Source organism: Vombatus ursinus, unplaced genomic scaffold, assembly GCF_900497805.2.
Source record: "Vombatus ursinus unplaced genomic scaffold, bare-nosed wombat genome assembly UNPS02014798.1, whole genome shotgun sequence".
NCBI lineage: Eukaryota > Metazoa > Chordata > Mammalia > Diprotodontia > Vombatidae > Vombatus > Vombatus ursinus.
In genome coordinates, this window is record NW_020954576.1 from 35,445,347 (window position 1) to 35,464,970 (window position 19,624).

Consider the following 19,624-nt stretch of genomic DNA (forward strand, 5'->3'; position numbering starts at 1 on the left):
ACGGTGATTGCAGGGAATTGCCATTCCTTCCTAACACCTCCCTCCAAAAAGGAATAAGGAACAGAGAATGGCCATTTCTGGGGAAACACTTATTTCCTTTGATTTCTGCCTCCTTCCCCTCGCCCTCAGTGCGTCCCCCCCCCTTTTTTTTGAGGAACTAGAACTGGTTTACCAGTTGGGTGTTTTTTCTGTTGTTTCCATTATATTGCAGTTATAGCACAAGTTACAGCTTTGGTGTGATCACACTGGACCACAAAGGTCTTTATACTCACATGAGCAAGCCCAGCTCCTGACTTAACCTGGCAGATCTATGGAAGTGAAGATGAACATTTCTTGACCATGGCAATGGCCTCTGTACCAGAGGCAGCTTCATACATTTCAATATAAATTATAGGGCCAGTGCTGTTTCTTCTCTATAGTAAGTTTTAGAAATAAAAAAGGAATTTGTTTTATTTCTGGTACAATGGAAAGAGAACTAACTCTACAGTCAGAGTAGGACATAGGTTCAAATCTAAACTGACAATTACCTGTATGGTCTTGCTAAATTAAGTTGCCTAATCTCCCTTCATCTACATTTCTTTATTAAAAAGGAAGGGGTCAGACCAGATGCCTTTAGATCTATGATCCTATGATCTCTAATTTTATAGAGGCTAAGTGACTAATTCAGTTTTCCGAAATTGTAGTCCAATACTTTTTATTCAAGGACAGGTCTTCTTCAGACATTGAGACAAAGATATAAAAATAGATAGAGACGGAGATACTGTTCTGAAATTCTGATGACACAATCGCTTTCTTCATGTGCAAGTATTCTGATGGAAGTTATTTCGGAATATTCTGTTTTGAGAAAGCTCATTGTGCTTCATGGTAAATCCTTGGTTGTTTTCACAGATTACATTTTTATATGTGTGTTGCAAACCCAAACAAGTGTGCGTCTAGGGATACATACATACATATGTAAATATATAAACACATATGTGCATACATATATATGTACATATACAATATGTTAATATTATATATCTATACACATACACATATAGATACTACATGTATATATTACTTGGCTTTTTTGGAATATAGTGGCATATGTGTTTGACACTACATTTTCTCCCTAAGTAATGACTCATTTAAAAATTTTTTTTAAAGAAAGACTTAGGATAACAATTAGAAGTCTTTTTTATACCTTATATTTTGCTTCTGGAGGTAAAGGGATAAGATGGATACCACCTGATACCAAGAGTATAATTGTCCTTCATTGTTATAAGTAATATCCACAATTGCTTCCAGATGTTTAATGTAAAATAAAATGTTCAAAAAAAATACATGTATTGTGTACTAATAGCCTAATAATGAAATGTACAACATTGATTTCCTCTGGTTTTAGCTATGAATATTCTTCTTTCCAACTCTTTTTGTGTACTCTTCCCAGTATGCTTCCTTCAATTTTCATATTAATTTTTTCCTTGGCATTTATGTACTCTTCCTCTTATAATTCAGTCAATTTCAAAGTTTTTATACATTATGTCCCAGGATGAAATGAATTATCCCCACTTCTGCTGTCCTTGAGAAATCAGTGGATTGATTAATTTTAATTTTTTCTCAGAGTGGGTACCTCCTTCAACAGACAAATTGTAAACAAACATCTTTTCATCCTGTGGCCTAAGTGATTGTTAATATCATTTCATCCCTTGGTGTGACACACTGGGTTTCCATTTATTAACCTTTACTCTTGCTATGTGACCATTCCAACTTGTTTTCTATGTGTACATTTTTTGGATATCTTTTAAGCTGCATTTTGCATGAAATTCACATTATTATTTTATAACCCTTATACTCACCATGCATCTCACCTTTGTCCTTTTGCCTCTAAAAGGTAATTCACTTATTTGGATGGTGTAGTATTCCATGATTCACTATTATATAGCATCTCTAGGTTAATTTTAGTATGAAAAAGATTGGTTTTGTTTCAAGCAGAAACTTGGGTTCATTGAAGGTATTCTGCAAGTTCTCAAAAGTAGTACAGCCCATCTTCATCCTTTAGCCCACCTTCATTTTCCTTCTGTAATGTCTGTCCATTATAAACATACTAATGAACCAATTCAATGGGCTGTGCATTCAACCACAAAACATAATATAAACAAGAGATATTCTTTATCCACTTGGTTTTTCCAAATGGATTGTAAACCAAACCCTTTTGAGCACGTATGAATCTAATTTTGGAGGCTCTGAATGTTCTGGAACTTGATGAAGTCAGTCTAATGCCATTTCCAAGCTGGAGGGACTGTGTATGTGACCGTGTGTGTGTGTGTGTGTGTGTGTGTGTGTGTGTGTGTGTGTGTATACTCACACTCTATGGATGTAGCTATGGGTATTTATATATCTTTTAGGATGATATTGAAATCTTGACAGCATTTCATATCCATAGACACACATGAATGTACATATATGCAGATTGACTTAGATATTTTTATTATATCTATATAGATCAATAATCCTATATAGATATATCTGTATCAGAGATTGAGGAGGAGGGGATATTGTCAAGGTCCCCAGTCTTGATGACATACTCAGCGTTCATAGGATAGTGATGGGGGAGGAAGGAAGCAACAAAGAATTCAGATAGACTGAACTTTCAATGACTAGGATTTAATTTGAATATTGTACTATAAAAGTATATGTATTATGCATATATACTATAACATACTTAGTGAGGGTCTTTGCAGTTAGAGAATATGGGCTGAATTTTTTCTTTTTCTTTTTTTCCTGCTATGCAAAAGTATACACAATTTTTCATTTCTATATCATTAAGGTTTGTTTTTTTTTTTAAAAAGATGTTGCCTTCCTTGGGCTGCTTTGAACACAAGAAAATTTAGTGTCCTATATTTCTCTTTGGAAAACTGGAGGTTTGTAGAATTTGGAGAACTTTTCTTTTGTGGAAAGCTTACTGTAGAGGAGTTCTGCTCATTGTGAAGTAAATCTCCTGAAAGGAATAAATGTGAGATTCACTTTTAGCTGTTCAGAGCTTGGTTTTGATGATTTATTTCTTCTGCAGTTTTTCAACTCTTCCCCTAGCCTGTTTTGCCTTTAACTGGGGATGGTGACCAGTGACATTTTTCCTACCTAGTTTGTTGACTCTAGGGTAAAGGTATACTAATAAGGCTTTTGATTCCTAGAGAATAACTGGTTAAAATAATAGCACTTCTCATTTTGTCACTCCTTAAGTTATGTGTTTCTAGATCTATAGATGTCATGCAGTTGGATTGTGCTAAGGATATATTTGATTATAGGTGCATTAGTGTATATGTATACACATTTGTTAAAACTCTGAATTTACCTCAATCGTATTGATTAAATGCCAGTTGTTTGTTTAATCTAATATATATTTTTCTTTTGATACATTCTTTGAATGTAATCAAGATAATAGTGATCATCAGTGAAATATCATGTTAGTTATAATGTAATTCCATAAGAATTGATTTGGACTTGCTTGTAAAGGGTAGCTCTCTCTCTCTCTCTCTCCCTTTTTAGCCCGACTTAGATGATTAGACTGAGATTTTTACGTGTAATCTCAGTTCATATAAAATGCATATATTTTATAGACTTATAGGTTACTCTATGCTATGTGAGTACCTATTATATCAAGGAACACTTCAGACAGTTAATTATGCAAAACATCATGTATGCAATTACCCAGTATTATTATGCATTTAACAATTTTATTGATTTGCTAGTTCCTCATTTACAATATTTAAAGCTATAAACATAAGATGCTTACCCCTAAATTGAAATAGGTCCAAGAAAATGAGCTAAGGATAAATTACACTACTAAGCTTTTCTGCATCAGATCGAATCCTTAAATAGAGAAACTGTCAACAATCATAATATGCAACACATTGCGATATCACAGGACCATTTCTTTCCCATTAATAAAGTTTATCAAGTAGGGAGCATAAGAAATCATCATACAATGCAAACAGAAGCAACTGCAATTGTCTATATCTAAATTAGTCTGAGTAATTTAATAGGAATACCAGTAGAAGGTTTAAACCTGTGAGTTGTTTATATGGGATGCTGGTAAATCCTATGAGGCCTTCACACGTACACACACACACACACACACACACACACACACACACGCTTTCATGGACAGACGTGCACAGACAGTTCCAATATATTATCATTAGAAGCTGACTAGTCTCCTAAGTATACTTGATTTTCTTCTGGAGTTTCACTTCTGGGTTTCTCCTCAGCAGCTTATTGTCTTCTTTTCCCTATCTTGATTTTATTTATATTAGGTTCTCACTTTCCCTGCATCTTCATAAAACAGAGATGGGGCAGTAAGTCATTATTGTACCACTTAAATGCATTTAAGATTTCATTAAATCTTTTTTAAAGCCTTTGTATCATGTTTTTTTTTTTATATACCTATGGAGTTATAAGTCATGGAAAACTTTCCTTTTGGATGCATGGAAAGGAATGTATCAGAAGTACAGAATTTATGTGTCTTGTCTTCCAAGCACTAAAGAAGAAGGCATCTGGGGTTAGGTTGGTTATAGTTTAGAGACAGCTTTGAGGCCCCGGTTTGCACTTTGGCAAATACTTACCTGGTTTCCTAGCTCTGTTCTTACAACTCCTCCTGTCACTGTATTGGATACCAGTTCTGGGTGTGTGGTTATGGATGGTGGAACAGAGGACTGCTTTCTTGCTGTCCTAATGAAATAGAGTAATGATGTCCAGTGAAGTAAAAGGAAGTGGGAGCTAAAATGTAGGCAGCATTGTCACCAAATGACTATTTCCTTTTGCACTGGAGTATCTCTCATTTGATTGGCCTTAATATGTATTTAAAGGGGTTTACTTTAAGTATAACAACAGGGTTGTGTTTTTGGGGTTTTTTGTTTTTCATTTTTTTGGTGTATGCATGTGTATTGGTCTGGATTAGCAATGCTTACTTTTATAATTAATGATCTGTTCCATTAGGTTAACTAGACAGACCTTAAGATATTTCTTATTAAAAGAAAAAATCCTTTCTATTCCTTCCCCAACTAAGCCAGTGTACCTTAATGCAATGATGATATGTTAGACCAAGCAGTTGTCAAAGCATCGTATTACAGTGATGCCATAATGACACCCTGTCTCTGTAAAGTAGTCATGTTTTCTCAAATCACACGTTGCACCGTTGATTTCTGACATGACACTTCATTCAGTGCCTTCTCTTTCTTCAGCATCACCATTCTTTGACAATAGCAGCTGTTGCCCATTTTCCCACTAAGTGATTCACATTTCGCCACTTTGCTAGAGTGCAATTAGTTAGAACAGAAGAGAAAATGCTCATTGTAAAGTGGCTTTGCCTGAAATTGTAACTCAGCCCGGTAACAAGAGCTGGTGGGATGATAATCTTTAAGATTGTGTATTAAGGGAAAAATAGGCTGCTAAATTTCCCCCTCTTCGATACTTTATTTTAGAAATCAGAAGAGCGTGTCCATCTATGTCAGAAACTTCCAGGCTACTACACACCTATTTTTACAAACACTAAAAATAATTATCTGATTAGTTTTTTATATGACATCATTGTTCATCCCATTATGTTTTTCCTACTTTAAATAGTAATTTAGGCAGTAGGTGGACAGTCAAGATCCTCAAGGTAGACTACTTCTCTGTTTGGAATTTAAAGCACATTTCAAACTGACCCCTTTCCCCCTTTCCAGTTTTTTTATACTTCTTTCCTCTCCAAGCACGCTACAGTCTAACTACACTGGCCTATAGTGTCTCCTTACTCCTTGCCCCTTCAGTGATACTCCATGTTTCCCCACGTGTGCATTTGCACCATCTGTGTCCTGTGCCTGGAATGCTTTCCTCACCTATGTCTTCTAGCTTTTGTAGCTTCTTTAAATACTCAGCTTGAATTGTTCTTTCCACAGAAGGCCTTTCCTGGCCCTCCTGCTGCTGGTGCCATCCCTCTGACACTACGTTATTGTATACTGTATGTCTTAAACATATATAGATAGTTATTTACATGTTGTTTCTTCCATTAGAATGTGGAGAGCAAGGTCCTGTTTTTCCCTTTCTTTGTATTTCCATAGCTTAGAGTAGTTCCTGAAGCATTGTTGACCAACTGACTTTATTATTGCTACATGCCTCAGTTTCTTTTACATAACAGTGCAGATACAAATAAATTCGAGAAGCACTTGGTCATAGTTAAGGGTTTGAAATTGTACACATTATTGCTACATGGAATAAATGAAAATGGAACCATTTCAGCCAAAATTTTTTTATCCGTCTCATTAATGTACCACCATTGATATTGTTGAAGCCAATATATAATAAAAACAGTGTCTAATTATCCCTCCCGTGTCTTCTTCTCTTTTCTCTCTTTCATGTAGAATGAGAATCCTCATTCTATTTGAGTTGTTTATCCCTGTTAAGAATCCGTACATAGATTATTCATGAGATGTATGAAAACTTCTATAGTTACTTGGTGGTTTATATGTATTGAGAAATCTTAATGATGTTAGTGAATAAAATTAAAATTTTCACTTTCTTATTGTAAAAGCTATATTTGTTTGTCTTTTTTGTTAATAAGTTTATTTATTTTTAATTTTCAACATTTACTTCCACAAGATTTTGAGTTCAAATTTTCACCCTATCTCGCCCCTCCCCCCACCCCAAGATGGCATGCATTTTAAATACCCCTTTCCCTAGTCTGCCTTCCCTAGTATCTCTCCCCTTCTTATCCCCTTCCCCTTCTATTTTCCTGTAGGGCAGGATAGATTTCTGTACCCCATTTCCTGTATTTCTTATCTCCCAGTTGCATGTGAAAACATTTTTTTTAAACATGTGTTTTTAAAACTTTGGGTTCCAAATTTTCTCTCTTCTTCCCTCCTCACCCACCCTCATTGAAAAGGCAAGCAACTCAATATAGGTTATATATGTACAGTTATGCAGAACATTTCCATAGTAAACATGCTGTGAAAAACTAACTGCATTTTCCTTAATCCTATCCTGCCCCCCCATTTATTCTATTCTTTCTTTTGACCTTGTCCCTCCTCAGAAGTATTTGCTTCTGATTACCCCCTTTCCCAATCTGTCCTCCTCTCTATCATCCCCCTACTCTCTTGTCCCCTCCCCCCCCATTTTCCTGTAGGGTAAGACAGATTTCCATACCCAATTGAGTGTGTATGTTATTCCCTCCTTAAGTCAAATCCTATGAGAATAAGATTCACTCATTCTTTCTCACTTTCCCCCGTTCCCCCCCCCCACTGTAAGAGCCTTTTCTTTTCTGTTTTTTTTTTTGTGAGGAAATTTACCCCGTTCTACCTCTCCCTTTCTCCTTCTCCTAGTATAATCCTCTCTCACCCCTTAATTTTATTCTCCAGATATGACCCCTTCATCTTCAACTCACCCTCTGCCCTTTATCTATCTATCTATATACATACACACATACATACATACATACATACATACATATAATTTTTTCCCTCCAACTACTCTAATACTGACAAAGGTCTAATGAGTTACAAATATCATCTTTCCATGAAGGAATGTAAACAGTTCAACCTTAATAAGTCTCTTATGATTTCTCTTTCCTGTTTACCTCTTCATGTTCCACTTGAATCTTGTATTGGAAAGTCAAATTTTCTATTCAGCTCTGGTATTTTCATCAAGAATGCTTGAAAGTCCTCTATTTCACTGAATGACAATTTTTTCCCCTGAAGGATTATACTCAGTTTTGCTAGGTAGGTGATTCTTGGTTGTAATCCTATCTCCTTTGTTCTCCGGAATATTATATATGCCCAGCGGTCCCTTAATGTAGAAGCAGCTAAATCTTGTGTTATTCTGATTGTGTTTTCACAATACTTGAATTGTTTCTTTCTGGCTGCTTGTATTATTTTCTTCTTGACCTGGAAACTCTGGAATTTGGCACAATATTCCTAGGAGTTTTCTTTTGAGGATCTCTTTCAGGAAGAGATCGGTGGATTCTTTCAATTTCTATTTTGCCCTCTGGTTCTAAAATATCAGAGCAGTTTTCCTTGATCATTTCTTGAAAGATGATGTCTAGGCTCTTTTTTTGATCATGGCTTTCAGATAGTCCAATAATTTTTAAATTCTCTCTCTTGGATCTATTTTCCAGGTCAGTTGTTTTTCCAATGAGATATTTCACATTGTTTTCTAATTTTTCATTCTTTTGGATTTGTTTTACAGTGTCTTGATTTCTCATAAAGTCACTAGCTTCCAATTGCTCTATTCTCATTTTTAAGGAAGTATTTTCTTCAATAAACTTTTGGACTTCCTCTTCCATTTCGCCAGTTTTGCTTTTTAGGGCATTCTTTTCCTCATTGGCTTTTTGGACCTCTTTTGTCATTTGGGTTAGGCTATTTTTTAAGGTGTTATTTTCTTCAGTATTTTTTTGGGTCTCCTTTAGCAAGCTGTTTTTCACGATTTTCTTGTATCACTCTCATTTCTCTTCCCAGTTTTTCCTCTACTTCTCTTACTTGCTTCTCAAAATCCCTTTTGAGCTCTGCCAAGGCCTGGGACTGATTCATATTTTTCTTGGAGACTTTGGATGTAGGAGCTTTGACTTTGTTTTCTTCTTCTGGTTGTATGTGTTGATCTTCTTTGTCACCAAAGTAAGATAATATAGTCTGACTCTTTTTGTGCTGCTTACTCATGATCCTGGCCAATTACTTGAGTTTTAAACTCTTTGTTAAGGTAAGAGTCTGCTTCCAATGTGAAGAATGTACTGTCCCAAGCTTCGGGGGTTTATACAGTTGTTTTCAGAGATACTTCTAGGGACCTGAAAAGTGTCAGTTCTTCCAAGGTGCTATGATAAGGGGCAAGGTGTTTCCTCTCCACCACCACAACAAGCTCCACCACACCAGTGCTCCTCCTCGCCCCAGGACCGCCCCTCAGAACTGTGACCCAGATCCAAGCACAGGCAAAGCAAGAGATTCCTGCCTCAGCCCTGGCAAAGACATCCCTGCAATCCCTCTCTGATCAGCAACTCGGAAGCTCAGGAGGCAGCCGCTGCCCCAGAGGCCGAGGTCGGAACTTGTAACTGAGACCTGGCTTCTCTTTTACCGCAGACACAGACTTTTCCCACTGACCTTCTAAGTTATCTTTGGCGTTCCTGGTTGACAAGTCTGAAAACCGCCAGAGCTGCCCGTGATTCAGTTCTCTGAGGCCTGCTCCAGTGTTCACTGAGGCCTGCGCACCCACGCCAAACTGTGCTCCTCTCTCCACCCGGTGCAATATACCTTTCCAATCAACCATCCAGGTTGTCTTGGGGTGGGAATTTGTTTCACTCTGTCTTTTTGTGGGTTCTGCTGCTTTAGAATTTGTTTAGAGCCATTTTTTTACAGGTATTTGGAGGGGTTTGGGGGAGAGCTCAAGCAAGTCACTGCTTTCACTCTGCCATCTTGGCTACGCCCCTGAAAGTTATATTTGTTAAAGTAAGACATTGTGTTTTGATTGGAGATAAAAGTTTGGTCTTTAAAAGGGTTTATTTACTTATCTTGTGTCTCTTCTGTGCATTGGAGAACATGGAGTGTTCAGCCATATTCAGAATTATGAAGATCTTAAAGCAGAACTATTTATTAAAAATAAAGTATTCCTGATAAATAGGATGCATTCTTTCTTCATGATGTTTAATTTCTAATATCTAAGATCTAGTTCTCCCTCGGACTCAGCCTCAGTCTTAGAATAAGCCAGGCACAGAATGGTACCTTGAGCTTAACTCTAGGCCTTCTCTTGAATCCATTTAACTCTTTGTGCAGAGGTCTGTCTCCTAATAGAATAAATAAAATGTCAGCAATTAATAACTGTGCCCAGTGCCACCCTTTTCCTTTGGCTTATCTTAAATGTGCTCTCCCCTCTGGGCTGTTGTAAGAGAAGAGCTTTATAAATCACAAGTCACAATATGAATGTGAACTATTGCTCAAAAAAAGTGTTTTGAAAGCTGGAAGGGCTCACTGCTGCCTTTTCATTTCTCCTTTAATAATAAAATAGAAACAACTATACCAAGTCTTTAAAATAAATATTGCCTGCATTTATTCAACACATGTTATTTCTATTCATAATCCTTAACTAAATTTAGTTTTTTTATTAATCCAATGTGACCTAAAAATTCTGCCTTAACAGCACATTGTGGAATTGGGCTTATTCTCTTTGGCTGCAGATAAAGCCATCATTTTGAAAATGGCTCTTTCTGACAAAAAGGTGTTCTTTTGAAATAAAGTCTTATTCACTACATTCCTCTTAGAGTTAATGTGAATTTTAGTGCCTCTAATTTTAGATTGAAGTGAGGTCTAGAATAAAACCCACCAGCTGACAATTGAATTTATAGATGGTTGTGAATATTTCAGGCTTGAATAATAGAGCTGTAGACTTTCAGAGACAGAGAGGGAGAGAATTAAGACCCTACTGTAGTTTTAGGATATAATGTAATGGTGTCTAGGAAGTCTTCAGTGTAATGAGCTAAGTAGTAATTAGGAGGCAACTATGCTCTTACTAAGATTTCATTTCGGCTTCATTCCAAACATTGGTGAGGGTGACTCAACACAGGTCAATGTGCAGCAGGTGTGAGTGGCCATTTCAGTTTCTTCCATTTAAACAGGAGACATCACTGAAAAACAGTGCTATACTCTGAGTCACATTTTAGACATGTCTCTCTGGGAAAAGAAGATGGTAAAATTGGTTCCCTAGTCATAAGCTTTAGCTTTCTTCTTGTACAAAGAGGATAATATTTGAACAGAACTTTACCATTTGATAACCCTCCATCCAGCTTGCTCAGTTTCAATTGCTGTTGAGAGGGGCCAGACCTTGATTAATTTGAGACGCCACAACTTTCAAGGTGCTGTTGTTCCTATATTACCCTCTTTCATGTGGACACTTCTGTAAATGGTTATAGCAAAATCATGAGTTAATATTTTGATTTCTACCAAGCTTGAATGAGGTTTTCCAGTGGATAGAAAAACATGTATTTTGACAAGTAATTAGCTGTTGACATAGTCCGATGTAGGCAAGTAATTGTTTTGGAATTAGAAATACAATATCAGGGCTTGTTTCCTAAGAAATGATTCCTTGAATACTTGAGAATTCATAAGCAAGGTTTTTAGGTCAAAGCATAGGGGACGTGATGATAAAGCCTTTCTCATTGTAGTAATAGTGAGCTTTATTTGCAAGGGGGAAAATAAAAAAGGACTATCAGCAAGAGAAGGGCCAGAGAAAAATCGTGTGCTTGACGATAAAGCATCTTACAGCAACTACACTCCATAAAAACTCTACCTTGTGGGCAGATGGTGAAAGAGTTAATTGATATTTTTAATCATAGCTGTGGAAAATTCAGTTCCAGAGAGAGGAAAGGAGAGCAACCATGTTTTAGTACCCTAATAATTTCTAACTCTAGTCTAAGATCATAATGTATGTGAGAGCAGTCCAGTAATTATAAGGTAATAAGTGAAGTGGTGGTGTAAGTGCTCTAAATTAAAAGGAATTCGCAGGGCTGCTGTAAGTCAGTGCCGACCCGCTTTCTTTCAAACGTTGACTTGAGAAAAGTGCTTAGCCCAGAGTGCAAGCAGGGAGACAAGAGAGAGCTATCTATTAATTACAATGCTCATTAACAGTGACGGGTACAAGGCAGCAGATGCAGAAGGGAAAGGACAAGCTAGTTCAGGCTGGCAAGAGGAATTTTTTTTCTTCTACTAGTTCTTGAGGAAAGGACAACACAAGTGGGTGGTCGGAAGCAAAAGAAAATTATGATTGTAGGTTTTAATTTCCCTTTTCCTTTGTTTGTGTCTTAACACTGATCTGCCTTGCCAAAAAAAAAAAAAAGGAAAGAAAAGAAAAATATAAATATTTGTTGAGCTGCAGATTCTTTCCTTCATGTGTGGCATCTGAGGTAGACTACGTAGATGCGACATTTGCAAAGTAAGCATTCACAATTACAGACTCCATTTTCTTGTTTTTAAAGGAAATGTGGGAAATTGAGAGATAGGTAGAAGACCAAACTGATGAACTGATAGAATCTTAGTTTTTTAGCTAAAGAATCAATTTTCTCTTGATTATTATATGAGTGGTTTCTCAAAGTTTTATAACTGTTTTCAAATGCTCTCTTCTGGAAAGTAAGTTCTTTCTAGACTTACCACTTTTTCTCACCCTAGTGTTATCTCTGAAAGTTTTCTAAAAGGGGTTTTGAATTATGGCATAGTAGGAGAAAAATGGAAGTACTTACATCTTTTTATCTAATGATCTTTTAGAAATTCATTGGCTGATAAGGATTAGAAAGAATGCAGTGGAGCAGCATGTATTCATAAGCACTTACATGCAAGCAGTATGCTAAAATGCTTGGGATAAAAATAGAAAAGTGAGACTGTTCCTACTCTCAAAGAGCTCACATTCTAATTGGCAGAGACAACACATCAAGGAACACTTGTGTTCACATTCAGTTCATGGCAGATGGAAGGACCAGGTAATACTAAGGTTCTGTCAGGAGAAGGAAATAGGGCAGATGGCAAGGCCCTGAGGACCTTGGGGGGAGAAATGGTAAGGCAGATGGTTCCTGACCAAGGGGATAATAGGTCCAGGGGTCAGAGTGGAGTACATCTGGGATCCCTTCAGCATAGGTGTGGATGAGGAGATCACCATCCAGCTGACAGTGATGGTCTTGTCCTTGGCTAGAATTGGGCAGTGGATAATGAGGATTGGGTTGGGTAAAGGGAAGTTTTATGGCTCCCATAGAGGCAGGTAGTTCTGATCTGTCTTCTGGCCTCCCCATTGGTGAGCAGAGAATGGGGATGAGGTGATGAGAAGGTAAGATATGGTTGGGGTGTTTTTCCTAACTGAAACAGCTATTCCATGCCTGCTCTTTAAGCTAGCGTTTTTGTTTTTGTTTTTTCTTTAAAGACAGGAAGGCAGATATGGGAAGTCAAGACAGTACTTCATCAGTTTTCTTTTTATAGAAGTAACATGTCAGGTTCTATAATCCTGTTGCTGTGAGTTAGATGGGAATGCTTATTACTGTTTTAGTCTCTAGATAAGGGCTAAAATGTGATCATTTTCATGAACTATTTCTTTTGGATTTTTATGGAATCAAAGGTAGGGGAGAATATATTTAGGGAAATATCCTTAATCATTGCCCTAGATTTTAGTCTAGAAATTTAGTTGTAAAGGGGAACAGAGTAAGCATTTATGTAGTGCCTACTATGTGCCATATACTGTGCTAAGTGCTTTACAAATATTAACTCGTTTGGTCCTTACACCAACCCTGTAAGGTAGGTGGTATTTATTACCCTAGTTTTATAGTTGAGGAAACTAAGGCAAACAGGTTAAGTGTACGGTCACACAGCAAGTAAGCATCTGAGGCCAGATGACTCAGGTCTTCCTAAACCCTGTAGTATTAGATGTGTGTGTATATATACACCTGTGTATGTATATATGTATATGTGTATGTGTATAGGTATCTATGTATGTATATAAAATGAAGCTGTTTTAATGAAGAAAACATTCTGAATATGTATTCCCACAGTTAGGTGAATAAAAGACAAAATTATAATTATGGAAGTTGTTGACAATAATCCCAAACCAAGCAATCATCAGTTAGATAAAAGTTTGATTCTGTTCATGTGATTTGTGCCTTGAAAAAAATTTGCAAGTGAAAATACAATGGCCATAAATTAAAACCTGAAAATAAAATGAACTTTGAAAATCCCCAGCTGCATATTAGGCCATTTTAGATTCAGAGAGTTGACTTGAAATTGACATGGTTTGAAGGATGGAAACTTTTTAAAATGGTGGTGGGTGGTGGCAATGACTCTCCCTGTCAGGTGCCTTGATATAGCTCTGTCACGGCCTTAGGCTGATCACCTTCATGTTGAACAAGGGATATTGACTAATGAATGAATAATGTGTGTTTTTAGTCCTTAAAAGGCGCCCTTCAAGAGCAATGTCTTTAATACGTGAATTTTTTTTTCTCCTCCTTTCTTTACTATGTCTGTCTCTTCCCTCCTTCTCCTCCTTTTCTTTTTATCATTTTATCTTCATATCTCTCCTCTTCATCTTTTTCTTTTCTTTCTCTTTACCCTATCTTTTCTCTCCTCTCCCCTATGTTTCAGGCTTCTCTGCAGAATGTCAAGCAAAGATCGACACATTGATTCTAGCTGTTCGTCATATATCAAGACGGAACCCTCAAGCCCTGCCTCCTTAACGGACAGCATCAACCACCACAGCCCCGGTGGCTCTTCAGACGCCAGCGGGAGCTATAGTTCAACCATGAATGGCCATCAGAATGGACTTGACTCACCACCTCTGTACCCTTCTGCTCCTGTCCTTGGAGGTAACGGGCCTGTCAGGAAACGATATGATGATTGTTCCAGCACCATTGCAGAAGATTCACAGACCAAGTGTGAATACATGCTAAATTCGATGCCCAAGAGACTGTGTTTGGTGTGTGGTGATATTGCATCTGGGTACCACTATGGGGTAGCTTCATGCGAAGCTTGCAAGGCCTTCTTCAAGAGGACAATTCAAGGTTAGTGTTAGTATATTACCTACTCAGGTGGGAATTGTCCATTCTCCCATTACCTATCCTGACTTTTCTCATTTCTTCTCTTTTCACGCTCAGCAGTCAATCTTGATTATACCACAGAAATTAACTAAATCTAATTGGGGCTAGGGGGAGAGATAATGCACAGAAAACACTTTGTACTGAAGCATTTTTACCTTTTCAACCTTCATTTTTAGAATATAGGAATATTCTAAATATTCCTAATAAGGAAGGTTTTACAAACTTTGCATGGGACTGAAGTTGACATAGCAGTTATGAATATTCTCTGTCATTGTAGCAGTTGAACAGACATAGGATTATGTGCCAATCTTTTTGTTGGCTGTACATTAGAGATACCTGAACCTGTATAATTCTGTGGTCATCTCTGATCCCACCTTCTATATCTCCTGTTCTCCTAAGCATGTTGTCTTTCACTTATTGTATAAAACTGAAAATTGCAAAACCTTTTTTTTCCTTATAGTGATAGAGCCGTAACTGTTACATTGCAAAGTAAATCTAGTTTATTCCTTTCTGAAGGGTAATCTATTTTTAAAAATATGAAATATAAAGCTGAAGTGCCTAATGTACTTCAGTGCATTATTTACTGGCCATTTACTTTTAAGAACCTTCCATAATACAACCCTGCTCTCACCCAGATTCGGCAAATACTTGTCAGATTACATCCTATGTGAAGAAACCTAGAAAGTTTTGAACTCTACCACTTCTAATGCTTATTACATAGCTTCCTCAGTACTTTAGCAAATACTTTCCTAATCCTTTCTGCAAAATGCTCAGATATTTGAGAGAATGTGGGTCTCAGTTCTGTGAATGCTTAAGTATAAATCTTTCACAGAAGTAGTTTTAGTTAATGATCAGGAAATCCATTTTAGTCTGTCTTATGTTTGTCCAGAAACTTACACATTAATATTCTTTAATTGTTTTTCCTATAAATATCTGTTTTAAATTAACTTTTATTATCAGTAGTCCATTTTTTATTTTCTCCTTTAGAAAAAAAAAAAGATCTACCAGTCTAATGTCAGCATTAGCTCAAGTTTTTACTGTTAGGATTGAGCAATACTGATAAGGTAACAAGAATGTAATTTGATAAATATGTCTTAATCAAATATTATAAATTTTATAAAAATTGATAAACATTTTATGCATGGCATTGTGTTGGGCACAGGAAATAGACAAAAAATAAATACTCTCTGCCCTCAAGGAACTTACATTTTATCACAAATGGTGTGCAAATAGCACGTAGTTTCTTATATGAGAAACAGAATGAGTATATTTATTGAAGTTGAATAATTTCAATTAAACATATTACAGAAACTCAAGATTAACTCTTAGGTGCATAAGATCTTAGACAGTTTTAAATAAGTGCTCAGTTCAAATTAGTAGCCTGATTTATTTGCCTTCCATAAATACATTTCTAACAGTATCCAGAAATCCTAATAGCATTTGATCAATGCTAATTCAGATTATGTAAAAATCTAATGTTATTGCATTTTGGATTTTAAATTAACATGTTTCCTACCTCTGGACATGTATATCCAATGATTAAATGAGATAATATTTGTGAAATGCTTAGCACACTGCCTGGTGCAGAGCAGGTCCTTAATAAATGCTTATTCCTTTCTCTCATCTTCTTCTAATATAAAACGGATGTTTTGGCATGAATTTAATGTGCATATTGATATGGGCAAAAATCTCTATGTAGGCCCTGACCCAAATAATTAAATTTGTATTCTAAATCCTAAGGCCTGACAAACCCCTTTTATATTTTAAAGTAAATGTTAAGAACATCACAGATGTTTTTCATTATTGTTCAAAAACAACAACAAATTACTTTGCTTTGTACTGGTACTGATTCATGGCACTTGTTTTCCAAGTGACAGTTTTACGTGAAAATTGAAAACTCTTCCTTCAAATTTTGTCTCATATTTTTCTTGAGTCATCTTTCTAGTTAAAATTTCTACTTACCTAAAGGATTTGTGTATTTACACTACATTGGTCCAAAATCCAGCCAAACAAATAAAAAAAATGAAAAGGCCAACATCTGATTGTTTTTTTTCCTGGATATTGAGTGAGTGTGATCCAGATCATTAAACTCACGGTAAGCTGCCTTTTGTTTTGCTGTAAGATATTATGCTTTGTATTTTGTTTGTTCTTTTGACAATTATTATACTCTTGCTTATGGGTAAAACTTTGCTTCTCAGGAGACAGGACACCAATTCCAGAAGTATTCCATTGGCAAAAAAACAATGCAATAAAATTATACATGAGAAACCCATACTTCCCCTCCTCCCTGCTCATTCATACACACATGCGCACATTTCAGAAAGTTGACAGTTTATTTTCAAGAGTTAATGGTCTAGGGGTATCTTTAAAGAACCAGTTGGTTCTGACAGAATAAGATACTAGGGATTCACAAATAAACTTTTCTACAGAGTTAATGCAGTAATTTAGCCAAATGTTTAAGGAATTACAAAGATCCAAACTTATGACCCAGAGACCTGATTTGTTTACTTGCAATTAAAAAGTAAGGGTATATACTTCAGATATAAAGGTTTTTTTTTTTAAACTAATCGTCATTGGTAATTATATTCTTTGCTTTATTTTAATCTTCTGGATAGACAAAAATTACCAGTTATGATGGTAACATTCTGGATCAAAGGATTAAAGGCCTTTTGGAAGCTTCCAATTTGTATCAACATTTTAAGAAACAATTTTGTTTTTTAAGGATTAAAAATGTAGTAAATTTTTTTCTTAAGGTGATATGTTCATAGATAGACACTTTATTTAACCAACAATAAGTAAAATAGAACAATTAAATTTTTTAGATGTGATGACTGTAATTTACTCAGGTTGTTGAAATACCGCCATGAAAGCTTAACTGAGTACAGTTCAGTGATACATTGTGTCCAGTTTTATACCATACTGTAGTCACCCGAAGACAGAGATGTCACTGTCCAGATTAGTTCTCTGGACTTGCCCAACTGGCTGGACTTATAACTGACAGCTGGGCAGCTTTTCTTAAGGATATCCTGCTAGCTACATCAGCAGGCATCACTCTGTAGTTCACAGAGAGCCAAAAAAAATGCAATGAGGCAAATAAAGGGATTAAAATTATGAAAGAGGAATGTAATAATTAATATGGTAATTATGAGGCAGATTATAAAATTCCCCTCTTCTTGTCAATGGCAATAGTGACAACAATAAACAAGAATGCCTAAAATGTCAAAAGTGGCTTAAATATTGGGATGTGATAGAATCAAAGAATTAGACAGACCCTGAAGTCCATGGAGTCTATTCTCCTACCTTTAGGCAGCATTGCAAGTAAACTTTCTCTGACAGATAGATGGCTATATACCCTCTTCAAGTTCTCTGGGGGTCAGATATTATGAAACTTCCCCTGAGAACTAGCCTTTCCAGGATCTAATTACCCTTTTAGCCAGAAGTTATGTAAGCACAGACTTGTTTTTTTCCTTTTTTCTTTTTGTTTGGACGGATGAGAGGTCAAGAAGGACCTGGTTCTCTTATTTGATACCCAACCAAATTCCATTGACTTCATTGGAGGACACATACATCCAAAGGCATTTCCCTTTGGGGAATGTAGTTCTTCTCTCATTTTTATCTTATTTCCAACATTTTATTCTCTATTTTATCTTTTATTTTAATAGGATCAAGGCCTGTAAAAGAACATTTATTCCTTAAAGCAAAAGAACACATATAGATGAGAAGTGTTCTTTTCAAAACTAAATGTGATATTTTAGTTCTGAAAGACAATCATGGGTTTCAGTGAAAGTCAATCTAAAGAGTATATTTTGTTTATTGAATGTTTCCATGTTATTGGAAAACTATTCTAATATATCAATACATAAAGTTAAGTAAAAGTCAGGTAAACAGTTTTGCTGACCAATAAAGTTGAGATTTTTAGATGATAGCATCTACATATTGTATCTCTGGACAGGTTCATAATTGCAACAGCAATTTAATTTGTTGTTTCCTTTGCTCATTCAAATATTTAATACTTTTACATTATTGTTATTTCTACCTAAAAATTGTCTTCAACCCTAAGTAAGATTTTTTATCTCTCTGGTTCTATATTAAGAATATTAATTAAACATAAGGAGAGGTAGTGTGTCTGAGTGGAAGGAGCACTAGCCTTGGAGTCAGATCTCAGCTTTGCCTTTCAGCTTTGTCTCTATGTGACCGTGACTCTACATTAACCTCAGTTTCTTATTCACAATATTTGGGTTGGATTAGATAATATCTAAGGACTATTACAATTCAAAATCCATGACTGTACAATCACTGTGTTTGGTATTGGGTAGAATAATGCAGTGGTTAGGGCTCTACTTCCCCACTCCTATTTTGTCACCAAACAGAACTTAAATATTTCAGCATTTAATGCACGAGATCTGTGTCAAGGAATGTTGAAAATTAAATTGTGTGTCTTTGTATATCCAACAATGGCTATTTCACATTTTGATTTTATTATAATTACATGTCTTTACACTGATCTTATCCTTCCATTCCTCCACCCCTATTTTAGTAGGAAGATAAATGAAAATTTTGTTGAAATTAGCATTACCGCCGGATTACCTTTGCGATTAGTGTATTACTTAGGCAGGTACCAGAGGGGCGATTGCCCCAGCTGCAACACTGAAAGGGCTTAGATAAATCGCTCCTCAGGTCAGCCCATTGCACCCTAACTGTAAGTCTTGAAGTCACATCTATTCTTAAGAGTAGAAACCTTCTTTTCTGTTCCTCTTGTATCCAGTGAATGTTCACAGCTTGGTACTTGGCATGCAGTTGGTCGACAGTAAATGTTATTTGCTGACTAGAAGCCAAAATTTTTTATTGTTGATATTTTCTCTCTGGCTCAGTAAATATGGTACTTGGGTTGAGCAAGGTAATCATAAGGAACACACATTTGTAGGACATTCACATAACAGCATCATTTTTATATTTTTTACCTTTTCAAAAAAAAGGCCTGTTAAAAATTATGATGTCTCGGGGCAGCTAGGTGGCACAATGGATAGAGCTCTGGCTTTGGAGTCAGGAGAACCTGAGTTCAAATTT

General features: G+C 36.1%; 1 protein-coding gene across 5 annotated transcripts in view; it reads left to right on the top strand.

Moving 5' to 3' along the window:
- Positions 1-19,624, top strand: part of ESRRG (estrogen related receptor gamma) — a 658,508-nt gene that overhangs the window by 471,642 nt on the left and 167,242 nt on the right. For all 5 annotated transcript variants that reach the window (XM_027871328.1, XM_027871329.1, XM_027871330.1 and 2 more), the window contains one exon: positions 14,106-14,521. In XM_027871328.1, coding sequence (XP_027727129.1) covers positions 14,119-14,521 — 403 coding nt within the window. In that variant the 5' untranslated portion in view covers positions 14,106-14,118. The remainder of the gene's footprint in view (positions 1-14,105; positions 14,522-19,624) is intronic.